The sequence below is a fragment of the Oncorhynchus clarkii genome, chromosome 8 (assembly GCF_045791955.1).
Source record: "Oncorhynchus clarkii lewisi isolate Uvic-CL-2024 chromosome 8, UVic_Ocla_1.0, whole genome shotgun sequence".
Classification (NCBI taxonomy): Eukaryota; Metazoa; Chordata; class Actinopteri; order Salmoniformes; family Salmonidae; genus Oncorhynchus; species Oncorhynchus clarkii.
The window spans coordinates 13,503,542-13,529,659 of NC_092154.1; the positions used below are offsets into that span (position 1 = coordinate 13,503,542).

Consider the following 26,118-nt stretch of genomic DNA (forward strand, 5'->3'; position numbering starts at 1 on the left):
GACTTAGTTTTTACTTCATAAAAAAAAAATCCGTCCAGTTGGTGGCGTAAACCCACCTTTTTAGGTTGTAGTTCGCCATAAAAACCACAGGAGAATTTCTCAATTTTCCCATATGGCTGGCTGAACGAACCGGAAGTCACTCATTTCCGGGTTTTAGGACTGCAAGCAGGCGAGCTCTATATCACATTAATTAACTGACTGCTTATGTATAAGACATGTGCATTACTCAGCAAAGTACAAAAAAAATCTAAGATAAAAAATACACAAATGAAGGGGATAAACAAATCACAAGAAAATCATAATATGGACACATAATCAACTAATAATGTGGTCAACTCTGCCACCTGTTTTTACAAGAAAGGAAAATAGGTGAACATTTGGATTATATTTAAATAGCTAATCTATTGAGCAGTTATGTACAATAAATATGGTGTTTATTTAGTAATATAATGTTAGATCAATAAATATTTTAAATAACCATAAATGCTACGTTCCCCCTGGCGTCAACACGCATCAAGCGTGTTAGTGTATTTGTCCACAAATATACTAATTTCCGGTAAGAGTTTCTGAAGCGGAAAACAGATTTCCATCCAAACATTTTATGCATTAAATGGAACAAGACAGATGTCAAACTCTTGAACGCGCCAATGTTGAATTTAAAAAACGGAATTTCAAGCAGGCAGAAGAACTATATACAAAGTTCCTCGAATCGTGCTGGAAAACAAGGTAACACAAAAACACGTTGTGATTGACATCATGTGTGAATTCCGTGCTGATTTAGCTATGTGGAATACAGTAGCTAGCTAACGTTAAATGTTAACATCCTCTTTTACCGTGGTTTATTTCAGAAATTGTGATGCCAGTGACCTTGCTACTGCTCACAACAACCGTGGGCAGATAAAGTACTTCAGGGTGGATTTTCGTGAGGCAATGGAGGACTACACTTCTGCAATTGAGGCCAACTGCCAGTTTGAAGTATCATTCTACAACAGAGGACTAATACGTTATAGATTAGGTAATGAAATGTCGTGTAATGAAGTGGCTACAACAGACGAGATTGTGAATTCTAATGGTGAAAAAAGGTATTGCAGTCCCAATTTTAGTCACTAGGTGGGGTTATTTCATCCATTTGAACAAACTTGTGCTGGCAAGGCAGTCTTGCTGGTTTTCCTTATGTGAAATGTTTCTAGTAGGTTAGGGTAATCATTAAGCCTATTTTGTTGCAAAACGTTTTGTGGAAACTTGACTACAAACGGAATAAGCAAACGAGTTTATATTTGACAAATGCAGGTGCTCCCTCATTTTGTTCCGTTTGGTTCTTAAACAGTTTCAGTAATGAATACATCCCTGGTGAATTGAATGGATAAATGTTGTTTTACCTTTTTGTTGCAGGTTTTTTCCAAGATGCAGAGATGGACTTCAAGAGGGCTCTAGAACTCAACCCTGACTTTGAAGATGCCAAAGTGAGCTTACAGCAAACACTGTTGGACCAAGAGCACAAGATCAATAGGGGATATTGAGAATGTATTAGCTTTTCCCCTTAGCTACACTCTAATGACAAGAAATCTCAACAAAGTAATTGCCAGTATGTCTTCAATTTGTATTGGCACAAAATTGTGTCCATGTATGATTTCGCTTATGTTTTTTTGGGATAAGATCAATTATTAGATTATGGTAAATATAAAGTGTAGATTCACAACATACCCATCCTTATCAAAGAATTTAACTCCAGTGTTTGACAACCATGAACAACCTCTGTTGCCCTCATACTAATTAAGATGATAATGCTGTAATGTATACAGCACATGTTTTTTTTAACCCTTGGGTGGTGTACAATGTTTCTGTTATCTGATGGACCCACAACATTATTGTGTCTTTAAAATGATACAGCATAACAATTTATGTAAAAAATACTTAGTACTTAGTAAATACTGTAGATGTTGACATAAATTGCAAGCAATATAGACTGCATACATGGTTAATATTTGCCATTTACCGCTGCTAGATCACATTTACCAATAAAAGCACTATTTAAAAATTATATAAAATGTGATTTTTGTAAACAAATCATTTATAATCAACATGGGTGGAGTAAATCATGTTTCTCTTGATCTTTGAACTGAACAAATTGGAAGGACACATTTTACATACAGTATTTTATGGAAATGATGAGTCCAATTGAACACACATTAAGGCTGGTGTAGACACCACATGAGGGACAGTTTTACTGTGTGTGTTGCAAATGTATTTCTTGCACTTGTATGTGTATTGTCTTACTGTCCTCATTGGGTCCACACACATCGTAGCACTTTTTGTTGCTACCGGGTGCAATCTAGAATGATGAAAACACTTAGTTCAGGAATTTTAACATCTCACTCACATAAATAGTTACAGCAGGCCAAGGTAGGAGTCAGACACACACACATGCAAGAACATCACTCAGACTTCCGGCATTGGAGTTGTGGGTCAGCAGATGGGGTACCAGCATCCTCCTGAATACTCCTCACGGTGGCTGCAGAAGCTGGGGTCCTTGGGATATGTTGCCGCCTCTAGATTTCAGGTTCTTACCGATGCCATGCCCAGCTCCTCGAGAAAGAGCGGTCTCCTCTGGACCTTCTGTTCCAATCTGGGTTCAACGCCATCCAGATGACAAATGTGATGTACACAGAGATGTCCAAGAAGTTGAATATCACAAGTGGCCAGCGTAGGGTTCTTCATTTGCAGCTGTAGCCAGTCACCAGCTTGTCTAAATCGTCCACCCCTCCTTTTGTGACATTGTAATCCATTATGATCTGTTTTGTGATGTTCCTGGCCACAGATTCTCCCATCCCTATGCAGTGTACTCAGGAGTACCACATTCTACCTTTCTTTGACTCGTAGGACAATAGGGGTGAGTCGGCCGTGAACACAAATTTAGAGGATTTGATAGGCCTGCTCCGTGTATCAAATCAAAGTTTATTTGTCACTTGCGCTGAATGCAACCTTACAGTGAAATGCTTACTTACAGGCTCTAACCAATAGTGCAAAAAAGGTATTAGGTGAAGAATATATAATTAAAGAAATAAAACAACAATAAAAAAACAGGCTATATACAGTAGTGAGGCTACATACAGACACCGGTTAGTCAGGCTGATTGAGGTAGTATGTACATGTAGATATGGTTAAAGTGACTATGCATATATGATGAACAGAGAGTAGCAGTAACGTAAAAGTAGTGGTGGTGGGTGGAGGGACACAATGCAGATAGCCCGGTTAGCCAATGTGCGGGAGCACTGGTTGGTCGGGCCAATTAAGGTAGTGTGTACATGAATGTATAGTTAAAGTGACTATGCATATAAGATAAACAGAGAGTAGCAGCAGCGTAAAAGAGGGGTTAGGGGGGCACACCATGCAAATAGTCTGGGTAGCCATTTGATTACCTGTTCAGGAGTCTTATGGCTTGGGGGTAAAAACTGTTGAGAAGCCTTTTTGTCCTAGACTTGGCACTCAGGTACCACTTGCCATGCGGTAGTAGAGAGAACAGTCTGGGGGTGGCTGGGGTCTTTGACAATTTTTAGGGCCTTTCTCTGACACCGCCTGGTGTAGAGGTCCTGGATGGCAGGCAGCTTAGCCCCAGTGATGTACTGGGCCTTACGCACTACCCTTTGTAGTGCCTTGCGGTCAGAGGCCGAGCAATTGCCATACAGTGATGCAACCAGTCATGATGCTCTCGAAGTTGCAGCTGTAGAACCTTTTGAGGATCTCAGGACCCATGCCAAGTCTTTTTAGTTTTCTGAGGGGGAATAGGTTTTGTTGTGCCCTCTTCACGACTGTCTTGGTGTGTTTGGACCAATCTAGTTTGTTGTTGATGTGGATACTAAGGAACTTGAAGCTCTCAACCTGCTCCACGACAGCCCCGTCAATGAGAATGGGGACGTGTTCGGTCCTCCTTTTCCTCTAGTCCACAATCATCTCCTTAGTCTTGGTTAAGTTAAGGGATAGGTTGTTATTCTGGCACCACCCGGCCAGGTCTCTGACCTCCTCCCTGTAGGCTGTCTCGTCATTGTCGGTGATCAGGCCTACCACTGTGTCGTCTGGAAACTTAATGATGGTGTTGGAGTCATGCCTGGCCATGCAGTCGTGGGAGAACAGGGAGTACAGGAGGGGACTGAGCACGCACCCCTATGGGGCTCCAGTGTTGAGGATCAGCCTGGCATATGTGTTGTTGCCTACCCTCACCACCTGGAGGTGGCCCGTCAGGAAGTCCAGGATCCAGTTGCAGGGGGAGGTGTTTAGTCCCAGGTTAGTGATGAGCTTTGAGGGTACTATGGTGTTGAACGCTGAGCTGTAGTCAATGAACAGCATTCTCACATAGGTGTTCCTTTTGTCCAGGTGGGAAAGGGCAGTGTGGAGTGCATCATCTGTGGATCTGTTTGGGCAGTATGTAAATTGGAGTGGGTCTAGGGTTTCTGGGATAATGGTGTTGATGTGAGCCCTTACCAGCCTTTCAAAACACTTCATGGCTATGGATGTGAGTGCCACGGGTCTGTAGTCATTTAGGCAGGTTGCCTTCATGTTCTTGGGCACAGGGACTATGGTGGTCTGCTTGAAACATGTTGGTATTACAGACTCAATCAGGGACATGATGAAAATGTCGGTGAAGACACCTGCCAGTTGGTCAGCACAACCCACATCCCTTGGTTCTTCTCAGAGGCTCCTCCATCTGGCTTCCACGAATACAGTTCCACGCATATGATGAAGCAGCATCACAGGCAGCCTAGATCTTGATTCCATATTTTGCGGGTTTATACGGTATGTACTGCCTAAAGGGGCAGCGGCCCCTAAATGACATAAGCTGCTCATCAACAGTAACGTTGGGCCCAGGGTTGTAAAACAGGGGAAGGCGTCCACCCACTTGTCCCACACTGATCTGATTACAGCTAGCTTGTCTCTCTGCCGCTGAGCTGGTCTGGTGTCTCGGTTAGAGAAGCAGATAATCCTGGAAATAATGTGGAAGTTTTCCAGAGATGTTGCACAGATGTTGCCAGTTTCTGCATCCCACAGGGATTCTGTGGATTCCCCATTGGATCTGAAAACACCAGCAAGGATAAGAACCCCAAAGTATGCATGTAAATAAGTTTGGTCCATCTCCTTCCATCTGTCTCCAAAAACATGCCTTCTCTCCAAATTAGTGCAGTCCAGAATGATTTTCTGTATGGTGTCTTGGATGAACAGTTCATAAGAAGACTTTATGTCCTGCACATGAGTAAGCGCCGTCTAAGGCCCTCTGAGCAGAGATGAGTTTTGCCATACTAATTGATTGTGGTAAGGAGCCACACAGCTATTTATTTGTTGTGTCCCTCCCCCAATTTGCACCTGGCTGGGGTAGACTGTGGGAAAATACAGAATGTTTTTACAATATATTGGAAATAATGTATCGAAATAATGTAATAACATTGTGCAGGTTCCCGCAAGACACTATGTAGTTTCACACACTACAAAGAGTAAAGAGTGCGAGAAAAGTGGGAGACAGGCAGACAGGCAGGGAGACAGACAGACAGGCAGGGAGACAGACAGGCTCTTGGTGCTATGTTGAAACAGCAGGCCCAGGGGGGAGGAGGACAGAGTGAAGGCACACAGCAAACCTTTTTTTCTCAATTTTTACTTGTTTTCACCTACACACACACTTTTCCACATTTTTATTACCCTTGGGTCCAGTGGACCCTAACACCACATATGTAATATAAATGTGTAGGGGGGTGCACAGTGTGCACTCAATGAAAATATGTTAATGAGCCAAGGCCAAATCAGAAAATGAGCCAAGGCCAATGAGTCTTAGGTTGAAAAAATAATTAATTGTATCATTTATATTTTAGTTAACATTCAAAATGAGTCCCACAGACCCGAACACCACACAAGGGTTCAATAGAAATACATTATGAGATATAATTTGATGCAAACCACAAAAGGTTTCTTTGTGATAGTTTGATGCTAGTCTTACAATCATCGTACAATCATGAACATAAACTTGTGAATATAAGCATTAATCCATACTGCTTCTGGCTCCCACATGTTAGGTGAACAGCGTGTACAGTATTCAATAACAAGCTCCAGTTCTGTTATTTAATTTGTTAATCGGTAACCTAGGATCAATGCATTTTTGGTGTGCAATATACAACATGACGAAATGTGATTTTTCTGAATTAATGAGTAATAGTATTAGTGTTGTACTCAAGTCCACGTCTCGGACTTGACTCAGACTCAAGTCACAATTTTCATGACTCGTCTCGTACGCTACCATCCTTGCAATGGACAGAATTTAGATTTAAAAAAAGGGTTGGATCCAGTGCTTGACTTGGACTGAAATAGGTTCCGGAACTCATTTTGGGTGCAGATACTGTTCATATTTGGGTGCAGATACTGTTCATATTTGGGTGCAGGTACTGTTCATATTTGGGTGCAGATACTGTTCATATTTGGGTGCAGGTACTGTTCATATTTGGGTGCAGGTACTGTTCATATTTGGGTGCAGGTACTGTTCATATTTAGGTGCAGGCGATCCACAAAACTTTTTTAGCTAATATTCTATAAGAGGAACAGGACCTCAATCAGTAGAACATTTGAGGTGCCGATACTCAGCTTCGGTGAGCTCCTGCCCAAGTCAAGCACTGGTAGGACCGCAGCTTTTAGCACTACCAAGGGACTCTTGACTCAAGTATAAAGGACTCAGACTCAAACAATAGGGACTTAGGGCCAGACTCGGACTTCAGGTATTTGTGACTTGACAACGTCCCTGAATAGTATGTCTTAGCTGCGTTGACACAGGCAGCCCAATTCTGATCTTTTGCCAACGATTGGCAAAAGAGCTGATCTAATTGGTCAAAATACTTATTACTGGACAAAGATCAGCATTAGGCTGCCTGTGTAAACTATTAATGCTATTATTGAAATAGGCCAGTAAAATCGATTTTGTCTAGAAGGGATAGAGCTTTTGTCAAAATTGACTTTTCGTAGCAGCTTTAGGAGAACTTTTGCAGCAGGTTAGAATAATTCATGTAGCAGGTTAGGAGAAGTAGGTTAAGGTTAGGAAAAGGGTTAGCTAAAATGCAAAAAAAAACTACTTTTGAAGTCAATTTGACAAAACCTGTATCCCATCTAGACATAATCCAGCAGCACCCCCTTTGCCCTACTTTTCATTGTTTCGCTGATCACCTCCCTGATAACATTTCAGATATAAATACAACACATAGAGCTAAAATTGTTACTTTCTCTACATGAAAGAGAAGCATATCCAATGCGTTTCAATCTGACGGTTCTGTTGTCTGATTACAGCTAACAAACTATGAGTGTGGGCCGTTGATTGATAATGACTATCACCCGTGGCCCGTGTGATTGGATACCAGATAAAACACCTGGGGAGGGGCTCAAGCACAGTATTCCAGTGGTACAGTTTCCTTCTGTGCTGCGTGTGGGTTTTTGTTGCTGCGTACAAGCCAAAGTGACGATTTGGTGTGATGTGTGTTTTTAGATGTCTGTAAGTATCTTAGTGTTTTTAGTTTTTAATGTTTCATAAATGTTTGATTTATATGTTGTACTCTCATTTTAGTGTGACATGGATTTTGTTGAGTGTTGCTGTCTCTGGTCAGTTCCGGAGGCCAAGTTCCAAGCCTAGTTCAAGTAAGTTCTCCCTAATTGTATAAAGTTGAGTACCTGACTAATACTGCTCCGTAGGATTTACTGGTATCTTCTCTCCAGATAATGGTTTGCGGTCTGCGTGTCTTGGCAATGTCTTGAGGCTAACATTGGACAAAACTCTGGCTGTGGGTAGCCAGCTAGAAATTGATGCCATCGGTGAGTCTAAGTACTGAAGTCATGACAAGTTGGTGTGAACATTATTTTTAAGTCTAATCCGCAACTGTTCTTTCAGATGGCACTGACATTATACCATTGTCGCACACCTTGGCTGCCCAGTGTGGCTACAGCATTGAGTCTGACCCTTGGGGCAACACCAAAGTCTTTGCATCCTTGTTGGGCTGTTATGTCGACAACCAGGTACATTTCCAAAAGGGATACTGCGGTTAAATGACAACTACCTGGTCCTTTGTCAACCTTGCTCTTAGTATTTTTATCAGCTGATGTATACATTTCAACTTGTGAAAAGTATTCATTTAGGGCAAAATATGCCAAGTTACCCATAATGGAAAATTGGCATTCCAGGTAGTCACTCCCTGTTTTGGCTAGTCTTATGCTTCATGCCTAATGAAAGGAACCCAGTACTAAGTGATTTGTTCCATAGGCGGATGTGGTGTTCACCTTTGGCCTGCGACTCCGAATGTATAGAGATGGCCTTTCAGAGCAGGTCAAGCATGATGTGACCGAGACGTGCAGCTACTCCCCCTGGGCCTCCCGGGAAATTCTCTGTGACAGGAACTACATGGAGGTGAGGCCCTTGTGATTATCCCTAAATTTTGTTTTACTATTTTATATTTTAAGGGGGGTGTAATACTTTGGGGTAGAATTTATTGATCAAGCCTTGGTGATTTGCTCTGTTCAGGTGTCAAGCCTCATGGTCACTCCAGAGACCCCTGTCAAAATAGTTGCTGGCCAGCAGGTTCATGATTCCTGGGAAAATACCATCCCTGATGTATGTCATTTTAAGATGCATTTTTTTTTATACATGTGGAATGGCTACATTTCTTGTCTGTAGTTACTTTCCTTTCCACCACAGGTTGCCGTTGCTCCAAATGGCATCTGGAAGATGACATTCCACACCCCTGACCCCAAGGTCATGTTGCTGACTGATGCTCAGCGGGCTGGTTATGGTGCAATGATGACCCAAACAAGACTGGTGATCCGAAGCCCCTACAACATGGCAGAGACTTATTCTGTAGAGGTGATCATCACTGGCCTAAGAAATTTTCTTGGTTCACTTCCCTGTTATCATGACATATTGGTTAGAACACACCATGTGACTAATACATTATTTTCTCACCAGGTGGCTGGAGTTCCTATGGAGGTCGTCAGTGTGTCCACTTACTACAAGCTTGGCAGTTTGATTGTGGATTCAGCTGCTGCCTGTCCTACTGGTACATATGCTTTCTAAAGGGGATCTCTGGCTTTATACAAAAGCAGCACATTTCTGATTGTATTTTGCCCAATTGGTCAGGTGGTGTAGTCTTCACTGACAAGGTCATCACCTGGCATGTGCCTCGCCGCATCACCCCGCTGATTTCTAGTGCTGTTAAGATTCTGGAGACACACATGGGCATCTATGGCCAGAGGCTGGACAAAACCAAGATGGCTGCCAGACACTACAAGCTGTCTGTCACAGAGTCTCACGTCGTCATTGAGATTCCAGTGGGGTCCCCCGACGGCTACTACAAGGTCAGACTACTTGCATATTGTTGATTAGACCAGAACTCTCTAGCCCAGATAAATACAGTGAAACAATTACAAACGCATTATCTGCCTAATGAACAAAACATGTCTTGAGTTGCTTGATTTATATATTTTTTTTATTGATTGCAGAGTCATGCCCCAGATTATGCTTACCACATAACCTACACTATTGAACCGATGCTTGAGTTGCTGTGGAGGGCAGAAAACACACAGGCTGACACAAGATACAAAGTCCTCTTCCCCATCACAACCCCTCTGATGCCCAGACCTCCACATGTTATTGACAGTAAGTCTGCTTCACTGGTACTGAAAGCAGGGGGTCTCTTCAGGATGGTGTACAGTTCACAAACACTTGGTCTGGCAGTAACCTCCACTCTAGCAGATGCTGTACATTGTCAGGTGTACTTTAATCCATTTCTGGAATACTTGTTAACTTCTGTTTACCTTTAACCCATGCTATGGTCTCTCTTCCAGACACAGTTCATGAGCAGACAGTGTTTGACATCCTCCTGGGGATTTTCCTCCATGATGTGGAGCTGATGAACATCACCTTTACCACCAGGGTGCTAACTGTTGCAGAGTGCAATGCCAGAGGCTTCGATGTCCAGGAGCACCACTTTGCTAACGGCTCCAAGACCTTCTCAATAAGAGTGCCCTTCTCAGATGAATTAGTCCTGAAACGAGTATGTTCCTTCGGTCAAATGTACTACTGCAATGACTGACTCAGTCTGTGAAAGATCATTGCTTATGTGGTGTGTATATATCAGGATTTTGGAAAGGGCAACTTGGTGTTTTGGCTCACAGTAAATCTGACTAGATTCTGCATCTGAAACTTGCCTCATGTGTGACATGACCAACATGTAATGCTCTTTTCTATTTAAAATATGCAGAACCCTGATCCCCTTACAACGGTGTACGTCCTCCCTCTGGTCTTCGGTCTGCTCGTCCTGCCTGACCAAACACCCTTTCCCCACCCTGCTGAGCTGGAGGCCTCCCGGGAAGATGTTGGTAAGGCCACCTAGGTTAAATACCAATCAATTCAGTGACTACAGGACCCAGTAAGGTATCTGATTAAAGCTAGTCAATTGTTGACTTCCATGCAGATTCTATTCCTATGTGTTTCACTTGATTAAATGCATAGGAATAGAAGGCAAACGGTTTGTTTCTACTTCAATGCACTTAATCCTATCCAATAGGGAAACTAGGCCCAGGATGAGCACCCATCCAGTGCTTCAGATCAACTTGTTCCTTAGCTGCATTTTCTGTCTTAGTTCTTCCCACAATCACTGGCAGCTGCGACCAGGAGAACTTCTACTTCTCTGTAAAATACGGGAGCCAACAGGAGAACTTCCAGACCATGATGCTTCATGCTGGTTCATGGAGGGAGCTGGATATTGAGCTGGCAAAGCTGTACAGTCTCACTGGCAACGGCACACACTTCAGTATCGTAGTGCCCTTCACTGCACCTGCTGCAGCATTTGAGGTTCGAGTTCTGATCCATGATTACTATTAACTCTGTGCACGATGCCTCGGATGGCTATTGAACTGCCTAATGAATCAGGGGCTGGCAACATGGTGATTTTATTTGCCCCACAGTTTGTTTTTTAAGGAGTTTTAAATGGTGGTTACATTGTCAAATGTGCTCTTGGTTTATTTGCAGTGTTAAATTATGGTCTGACCATTAATTCAAAGTAACTGTTTAAACCCTAGTTACCTATCCCTGAACTAAAAGGAACTGTTGCTTTCCAGTTGGTTCATTTCAAATCTATCAGAGCCAGAGTGGACTTGCTGCTGTTGGAGATGCCTAACATGTGGCAACTTGATGACCTTTCACTTGCCTGCTACTTCCCCCTGACTACAACTGGTTTGTATTTTAATTTTACTTTAACACATGTGCTTAAAATATTACCAGAATGCAGCTTCACATTAGGTCAAGAGACTGACTTATCTGTACTTGTTTTGAACACATTTCAGAGTGCTACGCCAACGGCACGGTGACTGCACTGGCGGTTAAGGTGGAATCTGTTAGCAACTTGAACCCTGAATACCTGACCTTGAAGGACCAGTCATGTAAACCAGCCTTCAGCAATGACCGCTTTGCTTTCTTCTCCTTCAAACTCAACTCCTGTGGCACCACAAGAACAGTAAGACTGCTTCTAAGCCTGATGACTCATCAGATTATGTGGATTTCAAATGAAAGTTTATTTATGTGCTGAATACAACAGGTGTCAACTTTACAGTGAAATGCTTACTTACAGGCTCTAGCAGATAGTGCAAAAAAGGTATTAGGTGACCGGTAGGTAGAAATGCTTTAGAAGTAGCGGGCTGAGGGAGATATGGTTAAAGGGACCATGCATACATGATGACCACAGTGGTGTAAGAGGGGTGGGTGGGACACAACGCGCGATCTAGGATTTGATCGGCACATCTACTGACACTATGCATATGGTCCCATGTGTTATGATTCTACCTCTGTATTGTGAATGACAGTCTTCAAACTGCACTGGAATATTGCATATCTAATTGTTCTTGTCTTTCTAGTTCTTTGACAATGTCATGGTGTATGAGAATGAAATTGCCCTGCCATACAACACAGGCCAACAAAGTAGGAAAGGTCCATTCACTCCAGAGTATCGGTAAGAATTCATGCCACCATGTTGTAAATAATTTTCCGTCCCGTGCGTTTTGTCACTGGTTGGGCCTCATGTTTCAGGCACACCATCTCTTGCTACTACCTGCTCAACTACACAAAGACCATGGCATTCCATGCTAGCCCAAGGACCACTAACCCTGTGGCAGATCCTGGGGTGGGACATCTGGTGGTCCAAATCAGACTGTCCCAGGGTAAGATGAGTTTAAGTGTGACTGTCCCAAATCAGCCTTCTAGTCAGACAGCTTGAGTTACTAGTTCTAAACTTGACTACATTTCTTGACCAATTAAGAAATCATGTTAATGTAATAAACATTCATGTAGACTCTGTTCACTGGCTCTCTCTTTCAGATAGCTCTTATGCCTTATTCTACCAATCTGGGGACTACCCAGTGGAAAAGTACTTGAGACAGCCTCTGTATTTTGAGGTGGAGCTGATGCAGTCCACTGACCCTCAAATAGAGGTGGTGTTGGAGAACTGCTGGGCCACACTGCACAAGGACAGGACTTCTCTTCCTAGCTGGGACCTCATCATTGACAGGTAGCTCACATGTTATTTTCTGGGTTCATTTTAGGCAGAATAAGTGGTCTCCTTCACTAGGGAACTGGCTGACACAAATGGATTACTTGGCCAAAATAGTTTGGTATGGTATGCATTAATGAATACAGCCCAGGATTCTTCATGATTTGTAGTATTCTCTTGCCCACTCCGACTCTCAGCTGTGAGAATCCTGATGACCTCTACCTCACTGTCTTCCATCCCGTTGTTGCGGACACAAGGATTCAGGTCCCAGCTCACATCAAACGCTTCTCAATCAAGATGTTCACCTTCACCAAGGATGATGCAGTTCTGAAAGAACAGGTGAAGCAGACTTTCCTCTAGGAAGTATATTCTCTTAGCTGCTAGCTTGAGTTATTTTAAATACGCTGTTCTCTCCATAGCTCTTTGTTCATTGTGACGCAGTCCTCTGTGACACCACCAAACCTGATGGCATCTGTTCAGGCCAGTGTGCAAATGCCCTGAGGTATGCAAACTCTCTCAGACCAACTGGCTCAAAAAGAGGTATGGTTCCATTGTCTTATTTCTGGCCACTGATGGCTCTTATCAGTGTCCTCCAGACTCTAAAGTTGGTGTCTGCTCCTGTTCTAGGTCTTAGAGCTGCAGATGCCAGCCAGTATAAGAAACAGATCTCATCTGGACCTGTTCTTCTCTCTGACTCCAACTTGTTCTGAAAAATATAATAAATCTTATTCTGTTTAATTCTCACATTGGTTTTGTGTTCCACTAACTCCTTTCGCAGATCTTGTTCCATGTAGTTAGACTCAATAGCTATTCACTAGGCCACTTCAACAGCATGTAGTGCCAGACAATATTGGCACCGTAGTTAAGAATTCTAAATTTAGTTGCAGCTTGGTTTGTCAACATTTACCTTAACCTCTCTGCGCATGGAACCCGGTTGCGGGATGAAATTAAACAACATATGGTGATCGTTTACATAAATAGTCATATTAAACATTCATGACAAACGTGTCTCACATGTTTCAAAAGCCTAGAATCTTGCTAATCCAACTGCTTTGTCAGATGTGAAAGATTTTACTGCAAAAGAATACGATGTGATTATCTGAGGATAGAGCCCCAAACTATTTCAACCAGCACAGGCGTCACAATAAAACTGCAATAAAATAAATGGTTTACCTCTGACGATCTCCCTCTGTTTGCAATCCCAATGTTCATTGTTACACAATGAATGGTATTTTGTTCGCTAAAATCCATTTTTATAGCCTAACACACCACATTTTGAACCTCTTGTCTAGTGAATTCTGTCATTCAATTTGACGACACATTCGAGGGAAATACGACTTTCAGTCATGTTTGGTTTCATTGCACTCAACTGGTTTTGTAACAACCAAACCTGGTGGGTCATTTTGCGGGACGTATTGACTGAAATAAACCGATTTTTGAAGACAAGTAATAGCATTGTGCACCAATGATTTGCCCGCTGTTTTGTTTGCCTGTATTTTAACCCAATGACCACTGATTGTCTTAATCTAGCTGGGTAGATAGCTGCTGAGGTAAACTGCAATATGTAATGTTTGTTGGAAGACCAACCCGTAAAATAAATTATTCGCCATTGACAATTCATACGGGAAGGAGCAACGCGTTTTGGTAAAGCATATTCAGCTGTTTATCAATCAGTATGGCGATGACGTTAAGTCTAGATGTACACAATTTTAGACGAGATTGATCGAGGAGGAATTTTTTTTTGAACAGGACATTTTGGACTAGTAAGTTCTTCTCATGCTAATGCCATTTTGAAATTAGTGAAATATTATTTGTAATAGCTTATTTGAGGCTGTGGGGAGGGCAGGCCCACAACAGCCAAAGTGAAATGGAGACAGCTGTAGATACAGCTGGTCTGTAATATAAAGACAGATCTAGCTGATGTCATATAAATCAGATCTAGCAGGTATATTATATTCAACCTTGTGTTCCCTGTACATTATACCTGATACAGGGCTCAGATGTGGAACCAGTCTAACTGAACATTTTCTTTCAGTGACACTAACTCCAAATGGGAGCCCCCAGTGCCAAGGTGTCATCCCCCACTGAAGCTTGTTCATCCAGCTCCTGCCACAAGTGTTCATCTACCCAAATGTATTTCTGCAGGCATGGATGTGCAATGGCACCTGGCATCAGCAGCCCAATATTGTGTAGAGGACTGAGGGTCTTCCAAATATTGAAAGTGTTATTTTGTAAATGTATTCTCTATTTTTGGGGGGTGTTAGAATACCATTTTGGTATAAAGTTATTCCATTCAAAATGTATAACTTCACCCATTTGGGCTACTTGTGTGGGACACCTGGGTGACTTCATGATAAATGTCATAGCACACTCATTTTGGAAGTTAACATTCTGATACTTTGCACAAGTACTGTTGCCCCAATTTTTCACTGATTGTCCCCATCCGATCTGAATGTTTGATTGGTCTTCATTTTAAAGATACAACTATACATTTATTGTATCTAAACCAGATCTATTGTGTTATATTCTCCTACATTCAATTCACATTTACAAACTTCAGTTTCTTTCACATGAAATCAAGAAGATGCATATCCTGTGCCTGAGCTACAGGCAGTTAGGCAGAAATTGGAAAGTAGGGGTTAGCTCTGAGGTTAACATTGAAAAATTAAGAGAATCACCAAGGTATGGACAATTATTGGCACCCAGGTGCGATACTTGGTTAAATAGCTTCTGCCAAAGACTGCAAGAAATGCATCTAGTCCTAAGCTTGCTGTACCTTCCTACTAGCAATTTGGTTTGCTTCAAGTTGAGGGTTGCCTGCTGTACCGATGTTACTGTAGGTTTTCAATTGGGGTTTTTCTCCCATTATGGGTGTAGCTTGGTATACTTTTGGACTGAGCTTAAGCAGCTGACTTTGCCAACCCCACAGCATTATTCCACCTTTTGTTTGTAGGGACAAGCTTTAATTCACTTGGTCATTGAACATGTTAATTTCCCCTGAATTAAGGTGTTAGGTAGTTTTGGAAGTTCACGACAATTCTGGTCTTCCTGTTCACAATGAAGCAGTGAAAGCACTCGCTCCAATCACATGGCGGTTTGACACAGTTGCTTTTCCTCTGGTACTGGGGGGGCCTTAAGTGCAAGATATGGAATTGGTAGCTTGTACACTGCAACCCCTTAATCTTCCAATTGTCTGACTGGTCTTCCAGCAGGAGAACCTGAACACAAGCACCTAACAATGGTTGGTACACATTTGACTTCCTGTGACAAGTCATCTGAATCCCATCAGTTGATGTCACCACCCAATTTTGCAAAATTGGTGCTGCTCAAGTGGGTCAAATTGGCAGCATGCTCATAGTTTGTAAATTCTCATGGGTGCCAATTTTGCCCATGCAATTAGTTGTAATTTTAAAAACAAAGGGGTTTTGTAATTGTGACAACCCAATGAATGAATAATTCTCAACTAAGGGTGCAAGTGTATTTGACTGGTAGGACAAGTGTTCTGTTACCTTATAGGTAGGCTTTGAATTACTTCCAATTTGTCTGACATGGCCAGTCTTCCTTGACATTAAAGTTCTGTGTGTACCAGCGTTATTGTGCTGAGTAATGGGATGCCTGCTCAATTGCCAATTTTGGTTCCCCTCAAAATGGAAGGGAAGCTGTAATGTGTCAGTGAAGCACTTCAATAGGCCAAGTCGTTTTGTCTACTGCCTCATTACTAAATCTGACTTGCATTTTCAGGAAAGGTGTAACTAAAATGGGAACTGTTTCATTTTGGACGTCAGGCTACTTGAATAAACAAACAGATGTATTACTGGTTCCTCTAAACCCTGGCTATTGTTTGACATCAGCTGTAGCAACTCGGACTCCAGGTATCAGTCATTGGCTAGGAGGGCCCTATTACTGTTCCATCACTTGTCAATGGACATTCCCACTCACCAGTGCTGGACTTGGCCTAAAAGGTGGCAGTACTGATGCAGGCGTTCCAATACTTTTGCGCTAATCTGAGGAACAGGCGCTCAGACATTAGGAAGTGACGGTATACCGCTCTGAGCTCCCGCCCAAGTCAAGCACTGCCACTCCCACCTTGCCTCAACAAATCGCATCGCCAATTAGTAATTGTTCCATTGACCCCAGACCCTTTATTTTCTGGCCCTACATAGCAGTTGAGCCATGTGGGTTATAAGGCCCTGTCCTTTAAGTGTAAGGCTATGCTTCATACCTTAACACTAACATTCTTAATCAGTTGACTGCATTTATTTCCTAATGTGTAGTTTTCAACCTGTAACATTTATATTAAACCTTGATTATTTCAATAAATTCCAGTCCCACTTTATTTCTCTAATCAATGTCAATTTTCAGTGTTCATTCTCTGTACTCTGTGAGTGAACATCAAGTGTGAAGTGAGGCCTTTCTAGCCATGCTGTCACAACTAGGCCTTAGCCTGTTATTCTTAAATAGGTCCATGTAAAGTATCCAGCTACCTCTTATACGCAGTGCCTTCAAAGTAGTCATACCCCTTGATTTAATCCACTTTACTGCCTGTTCAAAATTGATTAAAAATACTGGATAAATGCAACATGTAAACTTTCATGAGCTGAAATAAAAAAAATCACATGTTCCATATGCACAAAGCTTCTCTTTTTTGCACTTGTTAGTGAGTATTTCTCCTTTGCCAAGATTAACCTGACAGGTGTGGCATATCAAGAAGCTGATTAAAGAACATGATCATTACACAGGTGCACCTTGTGCTGGGGACAAAAGGCCCCTAAAATTAAGATGCCACAATTGCATGCTTCCATCACATGTCAAGTTGATTGCAGTAATGTCCGCCAAACTTAACATTCATTTCTCTACCATAAGCTGCCTCAATCGGTTTAGAGAATTTGGCAGTACATACAACCAGCCTCAACCGCAGACCACGTGTAACCATGCCAGCCCAGGACCTACATCGGGCTTCTTTACCTGCGGGATTGTCTGAGGGTGCTGAGTATTTGTCTGTAATAAAGCCCTTTTGTGGGGAAACTCATTCTGATTGGCTGCGCCATTGCCCACCCGTGGCTGCGCCATTTAGGTTAGTATTGTGGAGTAACAATGTTGATCCATCAGTTCTCTTATCACAACCATTACGGTTTTAAAATCACCTTTGATACACCACCCAAAACGTAATTTCACAAGCTTAAAAGGATGTATATTCAGCTTTTTAGATTTACATATCTACCTATTGGTGCCCTTATGAGGCATTGGAAAACCTCCCTGGTCTTTATGGTTGAATCTGTGCTTAAAGTTCACTACTCGATTGACAGACCTTACAGAATTTCTGTGTGGTGTACAGATATGATTAGTCATTCAAATCAGGTTAACCACTATTGAACACAATGATTCCGTGCAACATTGATTTGTTAAGCGCATTTTATACACCTGAACTTAGACTTGCCATAAAGGGGTTGAATACTAGACTCAAGACAGTTCAGCTTTTCATTTATTAATTTGAAACATTTCTACCAACAAAATTCCACTTTGACATTAAGGGGTGTTGTGTAGATCAGTGATAAATCTCTATAATAAATTACGTTTCAGGCTGTAACAATGTGGGAAAAGTAGTGGTGTCAATACTTTCTGAAGGCACTGTACAACTCTACAAGAAGTAGAGGCTAGTCTGCTTCTTGCTGCCTTGTTCTGTGACGGTTGAATGTTTTATATGCATTGTACTAACTTTGCCCCATCAACTACTGATGTCTTAATTTTCAGTATTGAGTCTTTCAGTTTCATAGTTATCATTAGTACACTAGTGCCCAATACTCAAAGGCTTTTGTTTGAGGTATCTCTACCCCAGGTACAAAGCACAACCATGTTTTTCCATATCTCAAGTCTCCCATATATGAAATGGATGGTTGTGTAAAAATGTTTTACTGAAAGGGGTTAAATTGATAAATAGTGACACCACCTAAAGTCAAACCATGCAGAATGATGCATGGCTGTAAGGAGGGTGAGCCACAAGCTGATGTAACCCAAAATTACAAGCTCTGATATTGCTACAATGTGCAATACAAGTAGTCAGTTGTCTTCCCTACATACAAACATGTCTTAACGCATCTTGGAAATATAGACCTGTAAACACAGATACAACAGGAGGAAATAACTATGAATATTTATGATGAATGTAAGCCTTTTGTTAACTGTTAAACAGACAACTGTCAAATCTGCTCTCATTCAGTGTTGTACGGTCCTGCCTGACACAAATGCATACACTTAAGTGTTTGGATGTTGTGGCTAATGTAATCAGCGCTAAGGCAAGCTCAGACACCAAAAACCTATTTTAAGTCAAAGGTTGCTCTGTGGATTTTATATGTTTCTTCCAATTACGCTAGGCCCCCCCTAGACTTGACTCCAAATCCATTATGGTGCCCAAAATGGCTTCCACAATAATGTTAAATGGTGGTTTAATCACCTGTATATGTACACATATGACCACTACTTAAGACTATTTATGTGTAATTCAGCTGTTAGTAATCCAACATGCCCACCATTTACACTCAAAGACCTTTGTCTGGATTTATAAAAAGGTAGCAGACTTCTTGGCATGGCAACACCAGGCAATCCAAGTCACGAGCGTCTGAGGATCAATGAGGCAACTGGGAGGCTCTGACGAAAGGAAAGAGCATCCAACCCTGGACTCAGACACCCTCTCCCGAGCTCTACAACTTGCCCCCACTGTAGTATAACTTGTGCCTCCAGGATTGCGCTCTTAAGTCACCTCATTATTTAGAAGTGAGCTTTGATTAATTGCTAGCCTAAAACGTCTGCCTGAATCCAACATGACCTTCCACTGGCTCGCTGCATTTGTGATGCACATTGGGATGTTCCGGTGCACCCTTATCCTGTTCCGGTTGAGCTGGCACATAGCTTCTTCCAGACAGTCATGTCCATCATCCTGGGGTTGCTGTAGATGTTTACATTAAGGTTTATTAGGAGAATGCAACCAGAATGACACTCATTGACAAGAAATGCCATCAACTTGCACCACTCCAATGTCAATACTATTGTGAATTTCCTAGAACTATCCTCCATAGGCTCACTCCTCCCACCAGGCAGTTACTAGAGAGACTGGACTGCCATGTGAGGCCATTCAACAGACACAAATTGCTTGTGCATTGCCCTCATACTATTTTGCTACCAACCATAGCAGACCAGCCCATGTGACACCTGAACTGGATGAGCATGTGAAGAATGAGCTCTTGCTGTGGTGACTCATGCATTGGTCTGGGAAACTGCAGTAATTCCAACATCCCTATAAGGACATGCCATTTTATGACAAACAATAAGCACCGTAGGATGGTAAAACTTGCTGTATGTGATTATTTATGGAGGCTGGGGATTGACTGGGATATAGTGGTCTTTGTACACCATGCCTGATCAGCTCCACCTCCTCTTTAACCCTTTAACTGTCCATCAAAGCCCAGGGATCATCTTCAAATGTATATGGAGCTGTGCTATGTCCCTCACAACCAAGCTACACTAACCTCCAAGTAACTGTAGGCCACTCTCACATGTTGTCACTCTCCACATTTCCTGCTGGGCGTGCCCCAGTAAGTAATCAATGCCAACCACCCACAGTTAATATCGGTTACATTTTATTCCCGACTTCTAAAGGAATATAAAGAAATATGTAGGACATGACCTACAAAACTTGGCCATATTCAACATAAAAAAAACATAGGCATCGAAAGGAAAGTATGTGTGACAGCCCTTTCACAGACTCCTTCACAACCAGACACCCAACCATTCCACTACTGGAGTATCCTCAGCATCATTCAGGCTGAGATAACATTCTGGTTAGTCAATGGGTCTCATTGACATGCAAGCTGCACCTGTTGAGTGCCTGCACCAGTGCCTGCAACTGTTTGAGAAATGGAAACTGATCACCACACAGCCCTGAATACCCGTCAAACATACAGGAATTATACTGCCCTTATTGCGGCATCTTGCCCAGAATGACCAGTTAGCTGTGCAAGCTGGTCAGGCTCCAGAACTACAACCCCTACTGTTAGCTGTGTAACCTGGTCAGGCTACAGAACTACAACCCCTACTGTTAGCTGTGTAACCTGGTCAGGCTACAGAACTACAACCACTACTGGCTATTTTGTCTTCTCACCCTGATAGGACACAGTCATGACCTGTCACCTCAGACTGAATCAACCTTGCACATGTCGTTTTATTGGGGAAAGGTTAGCATTGCTAGAGTAAAGTGACCAGATTTCTGAAGAAAAAAAACAGGGACATTTCCAGTTTGGCGGTCAATATACCATTAAAATATCCAATGTTATTATTGATGAAAGAAAAAAGGGGGACAATTCCGGTTTCATTTATTTAATCTAACAGCCACACTGTGATAGAGAAAACAACTATATTACAGAAACACTACAGACAAGACAGAACTGTCTGATCTGAACAGCCATTCAGTGGTCCTGGTAGTCTGGGTAGAATTAGAGCAGAAGAGAACATGAGCAAAATTTAAAAAACAGACAATAGTGTATGTGAAATACTTAACATAATAAAGAAATAAGATGCTGATGAGATTGGTAACTACATAATATACTTATACCAACCTAATCTGTATATTTTTCAGAAGAATGTATTTTCTTCAGGATTGCTCTGTCTTTGGCCAGCTTCTCCATGAACTCCTGGCAGGGGAGGATGAAGTTTGTCTTCACAATAAGCACGGCCTTGATGGTCGGAACAGTGAACCTATTTCTTGCTACTGTCCATATATCATTAATTTGGGAGAACACTCTCTCGACTGGTGCATTACTTCCAGGTAAGCACATGACAACAGACGCTAATCTAGCCAGGTTGTGTGGGATGTCGTTCTCTTTGAAGTGGGTAACCACCGTGCTCCATATCTGACTAAGCGTTGTCTCCACCGTGCTCCATATCTGACTAAGCGTTGTCTCCACCGTGCTCCATATCTGACTAAGCGTTGTCTCCACTGTGCTCCATATCTGACTAAGCGTTGTCTCCACTGTGCTCCATCTCTGACTAAGCGTTGTCTCCACCGTGCTCCATATCTGACTAAGCGTTGTCTCCACCGTGCTCCATATCTGACTAAGCGTTGTCTCCACTGTGCTCCATATCTGACTAAGCGTTGTCTCCACTGTGCTCCATATCTGACTAAGCGTTGTCTCCACTGTGCTCCATATCTGACTAAGCGTTGTCTCCACTGTGCTCCATATCTGACTAAGCGTTGTCTCCACCGTGCTCCATATCTGACTAAGCGTTGTCTCCACCGTTGTAAGGAAGTGCTATTTCTTATGCAGGTGACCAGCCTACTGCTATTACATTGCTATAACTGAGACAACGTATTTTCACAGTAAAACATGTTAGGTCCCATACAGGATAGCTCCCACACCCACACACACAGCACACACACATTACACACACTAACTGCCGAGGACACACAGATAAGACATACACCCACACATTGGGAGGAAGAGACAGCCTTGACTTGCAGAAACCAGCGCACACACCTAATCTCCTTTCTAGCCGAACATTGTGTGACTGAGGACAGCGCACACACCTAATCTCCTTTTTAGCTGAACATTGTGTGACAAAGAACAAGACTCAGAGGGATGACGGACGGCCCAACAGGGCCAATCCAAGAAGACTACACCTCAGCCTGAACCAACCCGAAGACCCGATCTTCTAGAATCAACCTACTTTCTGTTCTGTATATGAGACATGTGCACTCTGTTATCTGCGCTTCTTTTCTGCTGGTTCCTTAAGAACCGAATGAAATGGCCCGTATACGTTGTACCAGATATCTTTACTCATAATTAAACTGTCACTTGTCATACAATAGACCACCTTGTCTGAATCGATCCTTGACCGGCTCACCCTCCTACATATCCCATTATCAACACCGTGCTCCATATCTGACTAAGCGTTGTCTCCACTGTGCTCCATATCTGACTAAGCGTTGTCTCCACCGTGCTCCATATCTGACTAAGCGTTGTCTCCACTGTGCTCCATATCTGACTAAGCGTTGTCTCCACTGTGCTCCATATCTGACTAAGCGTTGTCTCCACTGTGCTCCATATCTGACTAAGCGTTGTCTCCACCGTGCTCCATATCTGACTAAGCGGTGTCTCAGATGTTTTCCATTCTTCAAGCGATCCCCCTTCAGGAACTCTTGCAGGCCAGTAACCTCAAACAATGCATCCTCATCGATGGTCACATTGGGGCATTTTTCCTGCAGTGTGGCTGCTGCCTTCTGGATCTCTTCACGCTGAGGTTGCCTTTTTAAAAGGAGACCATATAAATATTTTTGATTATCTGTGTGCTTTCCCCATGCTTGCAAGTAATTCACACCCGTAGTGAAGAATGATTGGGATGTTTTGAGAAAGCTCTCTTTAGACATTGCTCCATTATCCTCCAGCTCTCTCAGAAGTCCTCTGACCAAAACTGGAATGAAGTTGTCATCATGTCTTGCAGTCAATTTTGCCTCAACGTTTCTCAGAATTGCAGTTGACTCCACAGCACAGCGGTCCTGGCCTTTAAGCATCTTGATCATGTCACTGAATAAGGTCAGGTTTCCATGGACAAAGGCCAGCCAATGGACCTTCAAACATTGTTCACAGGACAACAGGGCGTGTCTTCATAAAGAAAAAAGGATTTCAAATGGCACATATATTTTCAGCACCCTTTCTAGAGCAGGGAGCATGGACAGCCAGAGAACATCGCAGTGTCCTAAAATGTTATGGTACTCCTGGCCAACAAACTCACAAAAGCTCTTCAGTCTTTCTACTCTGACAGTGAAAATATGAAAATATCTTTGTGAACAGGTAATCAACATCAAGGGGAATCATATCCAAAGCTATTCTGGCTGTGTTATGAATGATGTGGGCAGGACAACCTAAGCCAATCACCTCACGCTGCAGAGCCTTTTTAACTTTGGTATGGACATTAACCCTCCCCAGCCTATTCAGACCTCCAAAGTTGGTATTTGTGTTGTCGGCAGAGAATGCCACGACTTTGTTTTCCAGGTTACATTTTTGGAGGACCGCCAGGACCTCGTATGCAATTTCCTCTGCTGTTTCTCCTTTCAATTCAACAAAATCAAGCTGTTTTGTTTCCACAGATGTGCTGCCATCATTTATTTTACTCACTATGGTGTCACATTTTGTCCTAGCACATGTAAACTTTGGCTCATAAAGCTTCCGTGTCAGTTGTGCTGTGTAGTCCATAGATCTGTAACTATGATTGCATACCACACTATGCGATGCAAAGACACCCTCCTGCACAGCTAAATCATATTGTTCTTGGGAAGGCTCTACCTTCTTGAAGAATGTGGTGACAGAGGGCATACCAACACGGCCAATCAGAGAGGCTTTATGCTTTTTCGTCTGTTGATGTTCTACCACTGCCGTTCTTCCCCCGCTGCCAATTGGAAAAAGAGGAATAACAAAAGGTTTCTGTGAACCATTCTATCGTCTTGACCGGAGCGTATAAACGGAAATTCTCTCACGTTGCCATTAAAATGGCATTTTCCGTTTCTTGGCAAGAACCATTGTACCTCTGTCTGCTCTTCTTCACTCTCATTGTGTCACTCTTCTTACTCTTAACTTTTTATTCTCTCCAATCTCTCTTTTCTTCACTCAGTCTTCCTTCTCTTTCTTGCTTTCCTTCTCCTCACTCTTCTACTTTCCTCGCTTCACTTTTTTTACTCCCTTAATTTTTCCTTCTCTTTCCTCTCCAATCTGTAATAATAAATAATACACTATTAGATGAAATACTTTGGTTAACAGATTCCCATTGCTTGCATCATTTTTGTATTTCATCTCAAAAACGTTGTTTGGAATAATACATTGGCGGGCTCTGTAATCATATCTTTACCTTTCCTCCTCTCTCTCTTTCACTCTTCTTCCTAGCCAGTCTTCTTCCTCTCCACTCTCTAACAGAAAACATTATGATAATGTTATCCATGAAAATTTCAAATTCTATTTTCAAACTACTTATTATAATGCCAAACCATTAAAATTGTAATCTACAAATAAATATTCTCAATTAATTGTGCATTCATTTAATATAATTTCAAAACATTCACATGCGTTGGATTGGCTGCTTTTTAACCTAGCTAACGTTACCATGACAGTTGCTAGCGAGCTAGATAATTTACTAATTTAGTCTACATAGATTATCTGCTCTATAAAGTTAAATATGCTATCTATATAATAATTTGTGACATTATAACATTACTAGCTAGTATCTCAAACGATTGTAACTTACCTGGCTTGAAGACGTTTGTGGTGATGTTGTGGATTCACTTTGACACTTAATAGCTTCTGGCCGAGTTTTCCACAGCAGTTCTCTCTAAAACTAGTGCGAGCAAGTAGTTAGTAGAAGAAGAGTGAATGAAGCTGCTATAGCGAGTAGCCCAAAACAAGCACAACGCGATTGAGACGTCAACCAGTAGGCTCTGCTGCCTGGTCTTTCTTGCCATGTAAAATATTATTTCACTTTGCGGTCTGTTTTTAACGCACAGTTAAAAACGGGGATATTTCTGGGGACTGTCCCTGGAAAGCGGGAATGTCTGGACGGAACCCAAACCGGCTGTGCATGTCGCCATCGTGCATACATTTATTTTGTCCCCCCACACCAAACGCAATCATGACACAGGTTAAAATATCAAAATAAATTCTGAACCAATTATATTAATTTGGGGACAGGTCGAACAGCATTAAACATTTTTGGCAATTTAGCTAGCACTTGCTAGCTAATTTGTCCAATTTAGCTAGCTTGCTGTTGCTAGCTAAATTGTCCTGGAATATAAACATTGAGTTGTTATTTTACCTGAAATGCACAAGGTCCTCTACTCCGACAATTAATCCACACATAAAACGGTCAACCGAATCATTTCTAGTCATCGCTCCTACTTCCAGGCTTTTTCTTCTTTGAACTTATATGGTGATTGGCATCTAAACTTTCATAGTATTACCACAACGTCCACGTCCGACAACACAGTTGGTCTTTCAATCACCCACGTGGGTATAACCAATGAGGAGATGGCATGTCATTGGTATAACCAATGAGGAGATGGGAGAGGCAGGACTTGCACCTTAGCCCTTGGCAACACAGACGCTTGTTGACACACAGGAGCAGTGTGTGTGCAATAATTGAATAATATAGATTTCTAAATTTATGTTGCAACGCTCACGTCGGGTGTAGTCAGGGTATTTACATGGCTGACTGTTGTATTACAGGTTGCTTTCCTGTAACTTAGTTACTCTACTGTGCTTGTGAAATACTTATATGATAATATGCTGTGAGTGGGAATGAGATTAAAACAAACACACTGAAAAACTAGTTTGCTTGAGCTATTCAAACAGGTATGGCAGTGCCACTCCCTTGATATACCAAGAGCCCTTATGAAACACTTAAGACAGAACACTACTTACAATAAAAGCAGACAGGTGTTTGAGGCATGAGTGTTACATAATTCATTTTTACAGGTGATTTAACCTCTAAATGTTATGGCAGCCATATTGGATATGACAACATTTTGAATTTT

At 42.2% G+C, this 26,118-nt stretch overlaps 2 protein-coding genes across 2 annotated transcripts; both read left to right on the top strand.

The window, feature by feature from the left end:
• Positions 1-382: 382 nt before the first annotated feature.
• On the top strand, positions 383-1,911 carry LOC139415522 (tetratricopeptide repeat domain 32). Its single transcript, XM_071163629.1, has 3 exons — positions 383-726; positions 849-1,082; positions 1,393-1,911. The coding sequence occupies exons 1-3, from the start codon at positions 611-613 to the stop codon at positions 1,445-1,447; spliced, it is 405 nt and encodes a 134-aa protein (XP_071019730.1). The 5' UTR covers positions 383-610; the 3' UTR covers positions 1,448-1,911.
• A 5,515-nt stretch (positions 1,912-7,426) lies between these two features.
• LOC139415524 (uncharacterized) lies at positions 7,427-13,287 on the top strand. Its single transcript, XM_071163630.1, has 21 exons — positions 7,427-7,513; positions 7,586-7,656; positions 7,735-7,830; positions 7,907-8,031; positions 8,276-8,419; positions 8,534-8,623; positions 8,708-8,872; positions 8,975-9,065; positions 9,146-9,363; positions 9,508-9,664; positions 9,853-10,061; positions 10,269-10,386; positions 10,650-10,861; positions 11,128-11,242; positions 11,353-11,522; positions 11,920-12,014; positions 12,092-12,222; positions 12,380-12,569; positions 12,749-12,890; positions 12,971-13,091; positions 13,179-13,287. Exons 1-21 carry the CDS (start codon positions 7,494-7,496, stop codon positions 13,259-13,261), a joined length of 2,763 nt encoding a protein of 920 aa, XP_071019731.1. The 5' UTR covers positions 7,427-7,493; the 3' UTR covers positions 13,262-13,287.
• Positions 13,288-26,118: the final 12,831 nt, after the last annotated feature.